Genomic DNA, 16,340 nt, shown 5'->3' with positions numbered 1-16,340 from the left:
TGTATCTAATCTTTATCTTTTGTGCTTGGATCTCCCCAGCCATCTCAACAAGAAAGAAAATAGATCTTTTAACCTGCTGTTACCAGCTTTCTGATATTCTATAGTAAAGACTGCCTTTCCTTTTAACCCATTCATTCATCAGACAGCACAAAATAAAATACACCCCCCCCCCCCCATCTATTTCTCCCGGCTACTAGTTTAGTATATTTATGGTGCATGAGTCATCGAGCTGCTGCCTGATTGGATAAAAACCAAGCACCCCTGAGACCGTCAGTCAATTACAGCTATTCTCAGCTTCATTCACAGATTTATTAGCTTGCACACACGGAGAGAAATTCATTCGGCAAAGTTCATTCATAAAAATTTCAACACTCTGCTTATCATTCTGCACATCTCAGCCTTCTGCTGCGAATGGGCTCCTGAAAGAAGCTCCAAGAGTCCGGGAGGGAGGGAAGCTCTGAGCCAGGGTGGGCAGGCTGGGAGGGAATCTGAGGAACACGGCGGGGTGGGGTGGGGGAGAATGGAGGGATCGGGAGTCAGTGAAACAATGCGGAGCAGCGCCTGTCGCTAGTACTCCTGGCTTGTGGCCCAGAATGGGATGCAAGACCAGATCTTCCAAGAGAGGGCAGCCATCAGAATCAAAGAACCCAGACAGAAGGGCCTTTGACTCATATATACATTATATTTTTCCTCTTTAAATGAACAATCACTGGAACAGATAAAGGGTTAATAGGCCAGTCATTGCCCCGCCCTGTGGGAGCAGGTTTGAAAGTTCCTGTGAGCAGAAGGGGAGGCTGGGGGAAGGGGGGGGGGGGTGCGTGCTACATATTTCTGCTAGATTCCTGCAAGGCTAGAGATGCAGCTGGACCGGCTGGCTAGTGTTCTACTGGGTTCTGTTCGGAAGAGTTGGCTGTGAGGGATCCCTGTCGCTGGTAGCCTGGGTGCAGGCTTTCCCAGCAAGGAATCCGAGGCGAGAGCACCGGGCCCCTGCCTCGGTCAGGGAGGGACTGAAATCAGAGATGGGGAGGCGTTTCCCGCTGGGCTGTCATCCTTAAGCGTCCGGAGCCGAGGCGGGCAAGGGTTAGAGCAGAATTAGAGAGGTGGCTGCTACGGTTTGCGAATTGCACGGGGCGTTGAGGCATTTGATGTCCATACCGGTTATCTGCCAGACAACGAAGCGATTTATGCTACAATATCCTGTTTCAGCACTGCCAAGGCTATGCGAGAACGCGGCCAGGACAGCCTGGCAGGACTCGTGCTGTATGTAGGACTCTTTGGGCACCCCGGGATGCTGCACAGGGCCAAGTACAGCCGCTTTCGGAACGAGTCCATCACGTCTTTGGATGAAGGCAGTCCTGGAGTCTCTGTCGGGAACAAGGGCTCGCCGCAGCTACCCCACCCTGGTCTGGCACCTCACCTGCCGGCTGAAGATGCCACCTTGCCGACCCAGGAGAGCCCCACCCCACTGTGCACCTTGATCCCCCGCATGGCCAGTATGAAGCTGGCCAACCCTGCCACTTTATTGAGTCTGAAAAACTTTTGTCTGGGTACCAAAGAGGTGCCCCGGCTGAAGCTCCAAGAAAGCCAGGATCCGGATCCCAGTAGCCCGGCATCCCCTGAAAGCAGTCTGAATAAAATCGGGTCTGCACCTGCAAGGCAGCCGGACCTGTTGGGACACAGGGTGACCTCCTTAAGCCCTGATGCTTGCCCACTTCCTGGTCCTGGAGAACCAACCCCCAAAAGCAGGCAGGACAGACACTTTCTGCAGCCCCTGTTGGGGATGGGCATGAACTTCTGCGTGAGGGTAAGTCCATTTCCCTCTCTGCACTCCTGAGGACTCTGGGGGAAAGAGACATTTTCCCTGATTTCTGCAAGGGGCTGCACATTACCTGGCTGGGTTCCAGATTTGAACAAGACTTTGTGCAACTGGGCCAAGGGAGAGGGGAGCTGGCTTTACACATTTTCCAATAAATATCTGGCATGTATCAGAGTCAGAAAGACAACCTTTGGTTCAAGGGCATGAACTGGTGCAAACTTGTAGATAGTTGCTTGTGTAGGGACAACTTTTGATACAGACAGCTGAGGTGGCACCTTCTTGTCTCCATTGGACCTAACATTGTGGCAAAAAGAGTCAAGGATTTCAAATCTGAATAGTGATTGAGACTTGGTAGATTACAATGGCTGTTGTATTTTGGATGAATCCAATAGAAATTTCTGTTAAAGAGGAGCATGAGGTATATAAGGGAGCTTGAATTAGTTCTGAAAAAATTAATTCAACATTTAACAAACACTTCTCAAAATATGGCCGAGTCTCCAACCCTTGTGCTAGGAGGAGGTCTTAGCTCCTCCGTGCATATTTATTGCCTACACTGCAGCAAGTAGGCCTTGTCCATGGGCTACGTGCAAAATCAAGGCTCTCACTAGCCTTGCATCTGTCCTTGCCCAGTTAAGATCTGGCCCCTTGCCCTTTTAAAGCTTAGATCCCAATGAACACTTGTAAAATAATAAGAGAACAATGCTTACCTATTGATATCTAGTGTGATAATGCTGAGGGAATTCAGAAAAAGGGAAAGATGCTTGTGATCTGAGATTCATTCATGTGGTAAACCTTCAAGGGAAGGTGCATCTTGGAAAAAATATCATATCTAGAGGAGATTCCTGGAGGTGCAAGAATAGGAGCAAAGACATTGTGGTGGTGGCAGGGAACCCTACGTAGGACTTCCTTGAAGAGAAAGGAGGATGCTGGAAAGTGGAGATAGTGGGTGATAAAGAGAGTGGCTGGTATCACAGTGCTCAAACAAACATGAATAAAGACAAGTATAGATTCTGCTTAGTTTAGGGATGAGGGGCAGTTGTCTAAAGCTCTCCAATGCCAAATGAGAGGGTTGTAAACACTCTGAATGGTGAACAAGAACCCTCCCTGGTCTGTAGGCAAATCATGACTTGATGGCAGTAGTTTTAAAAGATCAGACTATTGATTTATTGGACATGAATTGAAGCAGGGAAATATTTGCGGCTGGAAGGCCAGTGAGAAATCTTGTTATTGCTTTTGTTTGTGAAGACTGAGGATGATTATTGTGAAGAGTGAAAAATTACTTTCAAATTTAAGTCATGGAATGACATTAGCAATGCCAATGAAAGAAAAGGAGTGAATTAGGGAGGGGGATTTGTGCTAAGTGTGCTTTTGAAAGATAACATTAAAATAATATTATCTAGTGGTGCTAATACATAGGTAGAGAGCAGAATAAGACTGGCACTAATGTGAGATTTTTGATCTAAAGGTATTGATTTGAGAACTACTGCAATAACTGGATCACAGACAGACAAGAGGGGATCTTGAGGAAGGCCAAATAATAAATTCTGGAAGGGTTGTAGAGGGAGCAGGCTCAGGACATCCTCAACAGATGGGCACCTGCAACCTGAAAGATAAATGTATGGGGCACTCAGTTCTTGCCTTCCAGCACAGTGAGTGGCCCATATTGGAAACACTTTAATGTGTCTACTGAAAGTTCATTTGTCAAGCTTCAGTGCGTGCCAAATCCTCATAGGAAAACAAGTGACTCTCTTAACCCATGCTCTCTGCATCTGTCCTTCTGTGGCCTGCAGATCCTCTGCCCTCTGCTTCACCTTCCCTTCTGTCTTGTACCTCTTGCCACCTCCCCACACTCACACACCTGTACAGTTTTAAATGTGGAATAGTTGCTATGCAATCTCTATTTTCCCTGGGAAGTGATCTAGCTGGCATTTTAGGTTTTTAATGAGGTCACCAGCTGTCTTTTCATGACAATAACTGACCCCAGGAAAAGTGCTGACCCCATGACCCAGATGCACACTAGATAATGCCAATAGCTGTGATGTGACTCCAGTTACTACCTCTCTTACAAAGTCACAATACATGGAAGAGCTTACTTGAATTTTTATACAATCCTAACTTTGCAATTTAGAAGGATCCTATTCACCAACTTATCAATATCAGTGCCTCTATGAGGAAACTGTACCCTAAAGAAGTAATTTTTAAGGCCACATGTTGAGTCCAAAGCAGATTGAGATTTGGAACCCAAGTCTCCCGTGTATCATTCTTGGTGCTCTTTCCCACAGGTTCTCATCCTGATCGATGTTCTTGTCCTAAGAATCCTTTTGAGACATGAACCCCTTTTTAAAAGCTGCAATGCCAACCTATTAATATACAGTGAAAAAATATCATACCAAGTGAACCACAATTGTGATCCATGTAACTCATCTGCAGGAAAAAGCACATAGGAAGATTTAAGTCAGTGCTTGCTTAATGATGATGTCTTTGGATCCAGAAGTCATGTTCTTAATGGCTAGTGGACTGGGCGGGAGGGGAGGGGCGGCAGAATTTTGTAGGCAAAATCTGCCTCATAGTCTAGTCTATATCCATGACATGTAACTGCTCCCCTCCCTGCCCAAACTTATTTGCCAACTCATCCACTCATTTATTCAACAAGTATGGACTGTGAAACAATTGTGTGGTAAGAACTGTTTTAGTTTTTGTTCTGGGCATCCGTGAGCAAATCGGACCAGGTGTGAGCCCTAATGGAACTTTCATTCTAGTGCATGGAGTTGGGGCCTAATAAAACAAGAAAGTCGATTTTTCAGAGGGCAGTGAGTGCTACGGAGAGCAATGATGCAGGGTAAGTGAAATAGGCAGCACCTGGATGAAGAAGGCATATATTCCTTCTGGGTATAAAACCGGTAATGTTATAGCTTCTTTTCATTTTCTTGCATCTTTTCTCTTTGCAATAGGGACTGTACTTTTCATCTACTCTAAGTTAGCATTGACATTGGGTTAAACGTCTTTTTAGAAAAGGACTTCCATTGGTATTATGACATAAAATTAGTAACACAGTTAAGAAGCACTATGAATCCTAAGCACCTCCCACCTGCAGAGGGAGCAGGCTCAGGGCATCCTCAACAGATAGGCACCTGCAACCTGAGTAACTTTCATTTTTAAGCTTAGACTTTGAACCCCCTGAAGTCTCTCTGGAAAGACGTCCTGGCAAACCATTTTCTGAGAGATACCAAGCCAGGAATGAGACAGTCAGGCCCTGGTTTGGACAAAGTAGTGAGGTGGCTGAAGTCCATTAAGTGGTGTCAAATGGTGACTTTCATTCTCATCATAAAAGTAAGTATTGTTTCTTAATGAGGTCTTCCCAAGGCACTTCAGTCATCAACAGTCACTCACTTAAAGGTCTCCAAGGTGCCCAACATAATCTGCAGTAAGTGTAGAAAATACATAATGTGATCAGCACTCTCACTCTAAAATGAGAGAATTTCCCTCTGTGTTCTTCAAAGTGTCTCCTATCATGAGTGTTTAATGACTCCAAGACTCCTTTCTTCACATGGGAGGTGTTTAAAATGTTTAGTTCCTTTTCCCACCACACCCCAACCCTGAACCTGCTTCAAAGACTAAATAAAGCAGAAGCAAAGAAACTGACTCTGACAGAGCTTCTCCAAGTAACCTCAGAGGTTCTCACAACAATGCTCTGAAGAAGACTGTATTCTCCAGGTCAGGACACTGACACCCCAAGGGTTTGGGATTTGCATTTACATTACAACTAGTAAGCAGTAGAGTGTGGATTCCTATCCAGGTTTGACTCCTGTGGTTTTCTTCCTGCATTTCACCTACCTTTGAGCAAGACTGGAAGTTCATGAATGAAATAGTGTAGATGGAGAACCATACTAGGCAGGACAGCTTTGATGCAGAACCAGCCCATAGAACTTGGCATTTATTTGCACGATTCTATACTCTTCACTTCTACCCAACCATTTTCCCCAGACTGTATTAGTTTGCTATTGCTGCTATAACAAGTATCACAAACTGGGCAGCTTGCAACAACAGAAATTTATTTTCTCACAGTTCTGGAGGCGAGAAGTCCCAAGGCAAGGTATCAGCAGGGCCATGCTGTCTCTGAAGGCTCTAGGGGAGGAATCCTTCCTCACCTCTTCCAATTTCTGGTGGTTGTCAGCAGTTCTTGCTGTTTCCTAGCTTGTAGATGTATCACTTCATTCTCTTCTTGTCTTCACATAGCATTCTGCCTGTGTGTCCATGACCAAGTTTCTCTCTTCTTATAAGAACACTAGTCATTGGATTTGAGCCCATCCTAGTCAAACTTGACTCCATCTTAACTTGAATACATCTGCAAAAACCTATTTCCAAATGAGGTCACATTCACAGATTCTGGGGAGGTTAAGATCTGAACATATTTTTCCTGGGGGTTTTAGTTCAACACATAACAGTCCCCCAAAACATTTATTGCAATGTGTTTGCTTACATAGGTATCCTTGTGTTCATCAGCTTTGTGTGTAAATACAAATTTGTCTTGAGAGATTTTCTTACCTTCCTTTGTGAATATCACATTTACTCTGACAAATCACCTTGTTCTGTCTAGTGTTGTATCTTATTTCTGAACCAATAATCTTGTATTGTCAGTATTCTATTTTCAAGACTAGATATAGTTCACCAAACTAAAATGTTATGTCTACCTCAAATATCTTTTCCACAGGAGAGTGTAGGTCTAGAAGTTAGACAGGCTGGGTTAAAGCATGATGCTGACTGGCTGTGTGACCTTGGTGAGTCACTTCACCTCTTTGGGGTTTCATCTTCTCACATTGGAAATAACAAGACTGAATAAAATGTTGTTTATTCTCTTGAGATTCCAAGCCTTCTTTTCCTCATGTCTGAAATCTCTTACTATTAGGACTTTTTTTTTTTTTTGGTTAGAAAGAGGTCTCTGGAAGAAATAATTTTTAGCATTATCTTGTGAATAGAGAGGATAAAGAATGTCCTTCAGTTACTCTTTGAGAAACACTGAGCTGGCTTCATTGTTAAGCCAGGAAGGGATGTGTTCTAATGGCATGGGTAAAGGTGGTAGATTTTAGAGGTGTGTGGAGAGGAGTCACATTGTGGAACAACACCCAAGTGTGGGACTCCAGGGAGTGGTGGAAGGTGGGCTAGTCTAGGGTAGGCCAGGGTTGGAAGAGGGGAGCGGTGGTGGCGGGTGTTATGGGAGTATGGCATTTCTCATGTGTTGGTCTACCAGAAGGACTGCAGGAGCAGCAGGAGTTAACCCTTCCCTGGTCTCTCTGGACAAAAGTGCTTAGAGAAAAAGGCCCTGCCAGACAGACAACCTGGTAATTCTAATCTTGAAAGAGGGAGGCTTGTAATTCCAGGAGACCCCTGGAGAGACAGTCCCATGGTGTACACACAGCAGGGCCAGGCCTGGCAGTGTCGCTCAGATGCCCACAGCTAAGGAAGGTGGCTTTCTGCCTCTGCCAACTTCCCACTTTTCTATGTGATTGGTGATTTAGTGGGAGGTGGTGAGAGTTGATGGAAATAATTCCAGCTAAACAGACAACTTGGCTTGAGGGTGTTGCATTTTCCTCCTGCTTCTTTGTAGGGTGTTTATGAAGTAGATTCTACTAGAACAATCTTAGGAAAATCCTGGCATGTTTGACCTGTATTTTCTTTTTTTAAGAACTTTCCATGTCCCTTGATCTGTCTAGTCCTTCCATACACCTTGACACCAGAGCAAAAAAGAATTTCAGATATCATTGAGTCCAAATGCTTCACTTTACAGTCAGCTCCAAGTTGTTTATTGACTTGCCCCAAACCATACATCTCCTTAGTGGTAGAGCCCAGAAAGTTTATAGCACTGTATTTTCTACTCCTATCATGCTTGTTTTTTTTCCATTCCCTGTACTCAATGTGCTATTCCAAATGTCAAAATGCTGGACATGCTTTTATAAAACCAAAATTCAAACTTTTTTCTAATAGGAAAATTGTCTTAAAATAGTAGCGAGAAGATATAAGAAAGAATTGGAGAGTGGCAAGGAGCCACTGTTTTCCATTGCTATTAGAAAATATCTGATGCTGGGTAATGTATAAAGAAAAGAGGTTTTTAGCTCACAATTTTAGAAGCTAAAAGTCCAAGATTGGGCAGTCCCATCTATTTGGTCTCTAGTGAGGGTCACTTGGCTGAATTATAACATGGTGGATAGCGTCACTGTGTGAGTGCATGGGAGAGGGCGAGATCACATGGAGACAGGAAGCTTGAAAGAGTCAAGGTCCAGGCTGAAATTTATAGCAACTCACTCTTGTGGGAACTAACTGGGACTCTGTGAGAACTACATTAATGCCTTCTAAGGGCACGCCCTTAATGACCTACTTACCTCCCATTAGGTCCCATTTCTTAAAAGTTCCACCACCTCCCAACACTGCCACACTGGGACCAAGCTTTCTACCTACCAGCCTTTGGGATACACACTAAGACCATATCCAAACTATTGAAGAGCCCTTAGAGCACTGGCTTTGACAATTTTTCCATTGTATTTAAGGAAGTTCCTGAGGGTGGTATGTGTCCATGTTGGACTAGGACTTGTACAATTATGCATGGACTGGCCTATTTCATTCATCTTCTATAACCCTCTGGGGGACATTTCTCCAATATGGCTTCTTTTCACTTCTGTTTCCTTCCTTTCTTTCCTCCTCCTCCTCCTTCTTTTCCTCCCTTTCCCTCCTCCTCCTCCTCCTCCTTTTCCTCCTCCTCCTCCTCCTTTTTCTCCTCCTCCTCCTCCTCCTCCTCACTGGGGATTAAGTTCAGGGATGCTTCACTACTGAACTACATCCACAGTCCTTTTCACTTTTTATTTTGAGACAGGGTCTCCCTAAGTAGTTTAGGGTCTCTTGAGATTTGAGCTAAATATTTAACTGTGGAGTTCAGACATTGGAGCAGAAGCACAAGAATGAAGTAACTGGAGGTGTGAAAGCCCACTTGTGAACCAATGCACTAACTTGGGACATTTGGCAATGCCTGGAGACATTTTGGAGTGTGATAACTGGGACAGGAGAGGGATACTACTGGCCATTAGTGGTTAGAAGCAAGGATGCAGCTGAACATCTTACAACACACAGGGAAGACCCCATAACAAAGACTCAGGAGGCCCAACATGTCAATAGTGCTGAGGCTGAAACCCCTTTTCAGTGAGATGAATTGCATAAACCTGGGATGTGGATCAGGAGGTAATGCTAATGGAAAAATAAACTAAATTCCTACAAATTCCTAAGTTGCTGAGGCCGACCTTGAACTTGAGATCCTTCTGCCTCAACCTCCTGCGTTGTTGGGACTTATAGGTATGCACCACCTTGCCCGGGTTATTTCCATTTTCATATTACTGTAAAGCCAATATTATGTAACCACATGGATGGGACTGAACCAACTCTGGAGAATGATCTAGATGATGCACACACACTCTTGAGTCAAGGCTGCTCTCTCACCCCTTCTACCCAGCTTTGCTTACTCACATCAGCTGTCTGACCCCCGGGGTGGCTAGGTTTTCACACCTACCTGGGCATGGGAATGTGAAGAAATTTCTAATCCTTTGTCTTTCACTTTCCAATTCAGACTACCTGGTAGAGAAGTTGAGAATGTCTTCTTAGGTGAACATACTCTGGCTCCTTTCTTTTATGCAAAAGGACAAAGAGTACTGGGAGGGGGGCGCTGGGTGAGACCTCAGTGCGTGAGACACTCTCAGCTGAGAGTGCCTTTTTACTATCCTAACAATGTTGCAGAGTTTTGCAGAGTAGGAGTACTCCAGGATTAGTACAGACTGTCTATAATTTGTGGGTCAAAAGTTAGTTTGTATATCAGTTCTTTGGACAATGAAATTTCCCAGAGAAATAATGATAAGACTTGATAAGCTTTCTCTTATGGTTAGAGAGAGGACCAAGCTAAGCACAGAACTTGTGTTATAATAGCTTCCAGATGGGGGGATAAGAATGGATGTGGTCTAGGAGTGCTTTGGGGCACAGAAAAAAAAATTTAAAAAGGAAAAAAAAATTATGAAAGGCTAAATTTGACTTTGGCCATTCCCCAAGTCCCTTTGGCATACCTTCTCCTGGCCAGCCGTGCCACTCTGGTAGAGCCTTCTTCCCTAACCCTTTTCCATGGTCAGTAGGAAAGGCCTGCTTTCCTTTCTAAAGATGCCTAACATCCATGGTCAGCTCTCCTGTTCCCTCCATACAGAAGAATGAAAACCTTTGCATTTTGAAAAGATGCTTATCTACTTCACAGACTCTTCTTTGTAGTATTTTCCAAGTTTGCTGGGGAGCACCTATGTCAGTTAAAATGATTATTAAATATATAAATTTCTAGCTTCCATCCTGGACTTATTGGATCATAGTAGTTGAGGCTTGGGCCCAGACATTTGTATTTTTATAAGCTATTTATGCAATTCTGATGCACAGAAAATTTGGGTAACTGCTGAACACAGTTAGTGCAGTGGTTCCCAAGTGGGGATCATTTTGCCAGTTGGGACATTTGGCAATGCCTGGAGACATTTTGGGGTGTGATAACTGGGACAGGAGAGGGATACTACTAGCCATTAGTGGTTAGAAGCAAGGATGCAGCTGAACATCTTACAACACACAGGGAAGACCCCATAACAAAGACTCAGGAGGCCCAACAAACATGTCAATAGTGCTGAGGTTGAGAGACCCCATGTAAGTTGGATGAATTGCATAAACATGGGATGTGGATCAGGATCAGGAAAAATAAGCAACCACCCAGTAATTCCTATAAATCTAAATTAAGCAACTTCTAATTTTCTTTACCTTCTCCACCAAGACCCTAATATAGATCCTTTCACCTTCATCATTGTAGTCACCCTTAATGGGCTTCCACATTTCCAGTTACTTCTTTCTTGTGTCTCTGCTCCAATGTCTGAACTCCTCGGTTTGATATTTAGCTCAAATCTCAATATTATTATCAACCAATCTTTTCTAAGAATCTGGAATTCATATGAAATTATGTCCTCTTTTAAATGCATAGATTTTCTAAAGTTTATAGTTTGCCACCTGATTTTCCACCCCACCATACTCCTCTTGGCGTCCACTCAGGATCTCAAGCAATGGGGGTGAGAGTGGGGCAAAGGACCCTGAAGTTGCTGAGTCACCTGCAGCTCAAGACATCCATGAGCAGCAGATTCTACTTCAACTCAGGTGCACTCTGGGCTAAATGGCATCTATAGGCTAGCTGGCATCCCAATTGTGGCATTACACCATTATTGGTAGCTCATTTCAGCAGTAAGAATTTTAACAACTAACAAGTAAATTTTAAGAACAGAGCCATCTTGGGTTTGGAAACTTCTAGTTACAGGGGAACACATACTATGAAACCAGAGACTTGAGGAGAAAGACTAAGTACTGTGAAGATAGTTCCAGAAATTGGACCCTCCTCCACCATGTCTTTAGATAATAATTTATATGAAATATAATTATATGAGCTGGCTTGAATTCATTTAATTCAAGATCAAATATTTTAACCTACTATGAATTCTAGATTCTAAAAACATTATTGCTCCACATCTCCTCTCTTAACATTGTTTTTTAAAGGTGGGTCTCATAACTCATCTGTCCATTATAATATACCTTTCGGTTTCAAGGTAAATTCAGCTCTCCAAGGTCACAGCACTCATCGGCAGTACAGTAAGGACTGAAGTCCAGTCTTCCTGACTCTCACACCAGTGCTCTTTCCACTGTGTCATGGGAATAAGACAATTCTTGCATGAGGATGTTACAACAGTAAAGAAGAGCAAAGTTGTCCACATAAATTACTGTAATATGTCAGGTTATAATAAATGGCACCAGAGTGCCAAAGGAAAACATTCTGACTGTTCAGGGAGGAAGGGGTTGGAAGGCAAGACAGGGGTGCCAGAGCCATCCCAGACCCCTCACTCTTCTTATTCCACACAGCTTCTGTTGTCAAGTCCTGTTAATTCCACCTTTTGACGTTCTCCTCCATCCTCACGGTGGTTTCTTAGGTAGGGACTATAATATGCAGTGTTTCTAAACTTGTTCCATCAGCTTCTTATGGAACTAGTATTGTGTGAAACCTGCTGGGAAACTGCTGTTGTAGCTTTCATTTGACACCAGAAGATGAATAATCATAATACAAGATAGAAAACAATATATGCCTAGAGAAGATAGATACATCAGCATCAGCGAAGTAGAAGTGACTTCTGGCTGGGTGGTCAGGAAAGCCTTTCTGGGCCTTTGAGATGGTCTCTAAGGACTGGATTGAATGTATAAACAAAGGGGTTTTCAGATGGGCAGGAAGTAGATAAGGAAATGTAAGTCGTACACAAGAGAGAACGTCACTTTTCATTTGGCCAGAGTAAAGGCTGCTTGGGAAAGACTGGTGGATAATAATACGAGATTTGAGCTAACTATCAAACTGAGGAGTTCAGATATTGGAGCAGAGGCATGAGATTGAAGTCACTGGAGGTGTGGAAGCTCATTAGGGTGAGTACAATGATGAAGGTGAAAAGTGTCTATATTAGGGTCTTGGTGGAGAGAATGAGAGAGTGGTAGAAGTATTATGGAAGAACAGTTTTATAAGGGGCACAAAGAAAGAAAGGGTAGAGTTCGCCCAGTAAACCTGAGGATTTGAGGTAGCTGGCCTAGGATAGGGAGGGGGAGCCAGTGGAAGACATGGGGACCCAGGAGGAGAAGCAGCTAAGTGGGACAACCAAGGGTTCCATTTTGAACAATTTGAGATCAAGGTGGCAGAATCATCCAGATGAGAGGGATGACCAGCAGGCAGGCAGAGATAGGAGAATATCTGGCCTGATGTGTACTTTGTAGACCAAGCTTCTTTAGCTGACAGTATCTGACAACTATCCCATTAAAATGAGAGATTTCAGGTGTTTCTTAAGAGTGGTAAAAATTTTTGAGAGTGGTGTATCTTTTTTTTAAAAAATTCTAATTTGTTATGTATGACAGCAGAATGCATTACAATTCATATTACACATACAGAGAACAATTTTTCATATGAGAATGGCGTATCTTAATACTAAATAATAGAAGTTCTCTTCTCTGTTACTATTGAGGCTTGTTATTATAGGATATAGAAATTACATATATAATTTTAACACTTAAGTTAAATTTGCCTAAGTGTGCTTTTGTTTTGTAAGGTCAAGGGGCCTTTATCTGAATTTTATACACAATGATTCTTATTCCTTTTCAACTTGGGCATAAATTCTACCCACAGTACCTTATCTGCATTCCTCATTTCAGTATCTTTAAAGTGGAAGATGTCTTGGAGACATCTTCAGAGCAATCTTAGTTCTCAGTGAAGACCAGTTTCTTTTCTTTCTTTCCTTTTTAATTTTGTTGGTGGTACTGTGATTGAATACAGGGGTGCTCTATCACTAGGCTACACCCTCAACTCTTTTTATTTTTATTTGAATTATTGAATGTCTTGTAAGTTGCTGAGACTGACCTTGAACTTGTGATCCTCCTGACTCAGCCTCCTCTGAGCCCTTGGGATGACAAGTGTGCACCATGTGCCTGGCCAAATTTGTTTTTTAAATCGTGTGTTTTAGAGTAGGTGTATCTACTTCTAACTTAATGTATTTTCAAAAGTAATTAACCTTCATAAAACTTTCCAAAGCTTTTGACTTATTTTCAATTGACTACCTTTTAAACAAACTTCTCACTCATGTTTTATCAGTGTGTTTAATATCTCCTTAGATTATGTGATTTCAGCAGCAATGATTTTCAGCAGCCAGATTCTTGGAAAGCCCACAGTTCAAATTATCATAGCAGGTGTGGACACACTGGTGGCCTACTGGTTAACAATCCAGCAACATGATGTGTTGATATGTTACACAGTGCATTTCTGATTTTCATCATCACATACTCCTGCTTGGTTGCATGGCTTTAATCCATGAACACATTTTACATTAGGTTTTTTTTCCCACTAAACCTGACAACATCTTACCAAGGATGAGTAGATAGCATTTAATGAATACTGTTGCATTTACTCTCAAAATGGTTTCTATTCAGGAAAAATGATACCAAGAGAGTGTCTCAGGGCATCCTAGAAAACAACCCTGCTAGGAATACAACAGACACCCTGAGAGCCCACACAGAATTCCATGCAAGACCCAGCTCCAGAGGTGAACCAAATCAGCAACTGTATCTCTTGGTATACAGGTTTAAACTTAGAAACTTATCTAGAGATTTCCCCTTTATAAAGAAGACCCCAAACACGTCAGTTCTGAGTTCCCTCCACTCTTAATATTTTTACCACTAAGACTAAGTGAAGAGCCTTGGGTTTTGTTTTTCTTAAAAATAACTTTTCTGGGATACCCTTTTCATCTCTGTAGTGTTTTGTGAAAACTAAAGAAATTGTAGTAAAGTTTGCTACAAAGGGACATGCAATTTGTTGGCCATTCAGAGGAAATACATGTCCTTCTCAGGTGTGATGACATTAAATATTAGAAATCCACTCTACCAAAACCCAGTGTGGTTTTATATCTTTATTTCCCCAAAACCAAGACACTTTACCCAACACAATGGTTGTATTTTAGTTCTTATTTACCCTAATTTTCTAGGGACTCAAAGGCTTCCAGGTTCTTGGTGAAGGAGGTTTTTCTCTCATTTGGATTTTTTTTTTTTAAATAGAAGAGTCAGTTCTATTTAAATATTTAAATATTCATCACTAGAATAACAAGTAATGACTTTTCTAGTTGTTTTTGTCTAAGATAAGTTTTTCATTATTGTGTTTTCTGAAATGTCAAAGGTAATACATGCTAATTTTGGGGACAATTTAGATAGCACAAAGGGAAGTAAGTGAAAGTTCATTCTCTAGGGTAATTGAAACTAGTAACAGTTTGTTTTATATTCTTTCACACTATTTCCCCTGTACAATGCATATTTACATATACACACAAACAGAGCTGTGAACACAGGGAGATAATTCTGTGTGCTGGGGTTCACCATGTTTTTCCTCTGCTGACTCCACAGTGGTAATGCAGTGTCTTAAAATGGACCACACTTCTAGGTGTTCCTCTAGAGACCCAGAAGTGCTAGAGGACCCTGACGGGAGGCTGATTTGTTTGGTTTCTGAAAGGATGTTAAAGATACATTTTCTGGCCAAATTAAGAAGTACTTGGAAAGCGTTTCTGATATCTTAGAAGTTCCAAACATTGGAAATAAATGTCAAAGACTTTTCAAGTTACCTCTACGCACCCCCTAACCTCAGATTCTCCCAGCATATCCATCACAGAAAGCTCATGGGAGCATGTCAACACAATGCTGGATTCTCAGGACCTATGTTATATCAATGACCTCCTCTCAACCCTTCAAATACAGAGGTCAGTTTTTAAAACTATGTTAACCCATCTGAAATAGCTATAAGCGGTTCACTCAAAAACAAAGAAACCCTTATTCAACACCAAATCTTAATTTCTTTATCTCTTATGACAAGTAGCAGTAAGTTACAGAGTTTTGCAAAAAGACAGACAAGACTTCTAGTACCATATAATTGTGCCTAGTTCCATGATAGGAGAGTTTGGGGAGGGAATGTTCCGAATGTACTCCTCAGTGAGTAGAGAGGAGGGAGAGAGCCTTGCAGTGAAATTACCAACATGAAACAAATGGAAAGAGGTTTCACTTTGGAATGTGTGGTGGATTTCCAAATCTCCCTTCAGAAAAATGCAAGACTCAGATTGCCTAATTTAAGGCTGTCACCTATGGATAGAGAGAGGAAGAGGAGGAAGAAGGGGAAGAAGTTTGAGGAAGGGTAAGGCAAGATGTGGGCATAGCTCTGGGAAGCCCCTGGGCCCTAGCAGGGAGTGATAGTATGCATACTCATAGGTGATGTATTTATTTATGAGTTAAATCCTGACAGCTTCCAGAAAGGTCCTAGGTGGCCCACCTGCTAATGAGGTAATGCTTCCTACACACACTGAGCCACTCTGGGGAGTGAAAGAACAGAAATGTGAGTCACCACCCAGCTGTTTAAGAGGAGGCTGTTTCTTCTGAATAAAATGCCCTCAGATGCTACCAGCGCTCACAGCAGGAGTCCAGACAGCAGAAGGCTCACTTTCTTGACATTGCCAGCCAGTCAGTGGGTTTTTCAGGTAATTGAGGATTCTCCTTTTAGAAGGCAACCTTCTTTGTTGTTTGTTTGTTTGGGTTATCAGGGACTGAATCAAGGAGGTGTTAACCGCTGAGCCACATCCCAGGACCTTTTTTTAAAAATGAATTAATTTATTTAAATTAGGTATATATGACAGCAGAATGCATTTTGATTCATTATACACAATTGCAGCACAACTTTACATTTCTATGGTTGTACACAATGTAGCGTCACACCATATGTGCAGTCATTGTACCTAGGGTAATGATGTCCATCTCATTCCACCATCTTTCTTGTCCCCATGCACCCTCCCTACCCTCACTCCCCTTTGTCCAATCAAAGTTCCTCCATTTTTTCCCATGCCTCCCACTCCCTATTATGGATCAGCCTCCA

The 16,340-nt window shown here is 42.5% G+C and overlaps 1 protein-coding gene across 1 annotated transcript in view; it reads left to right on the top strand.

The window, feature by feature from the left end:
• Positions 1 to 911: 911 nt before the first annotated feature.
• The window catches only part of Shc4 (SHC adaptor protein 4), a 140,887-nt gene continuing 125,458 nt past the window's right edge, over positions 912 to 16,340 (top strand). The window contains exon 1 of the mRNA XM_046460733.2: positions 912 to 1,804. Within this exon, the coding sequence (XP_046316689.2) occupies positions 1,220 to 1,804 (585 nt within the window). The 5' untranslated portion in view covers positions 912 to 1,219. The remainder of the gene's footprint in view (positions 1,805 to 16,340) is intronic.

This window comes from Marmota monax, unplaced genomic scaffold (assembly GCF_021218885.2).
Source record: "Marmota monax isolate L192 unplaced genomic scaffold, Marmota_monax_Labrador192_F-V1.1 WCK01_AAM20220418_F8-fsc00001, whole genome shotgun sequence".
Classification (NCBI taxonomy): domain Eukaryota; kingdom Metazoa; phylum Chordata; class Mammalia; order Rodentia; family Sciuridae; genus Marmota; species Marmota monax.
The sequence above is the reverse complement of the archived record's forward strand: the minus strand, read 5'-3'. Positions and strand labels throughout refer to the sequence as shown.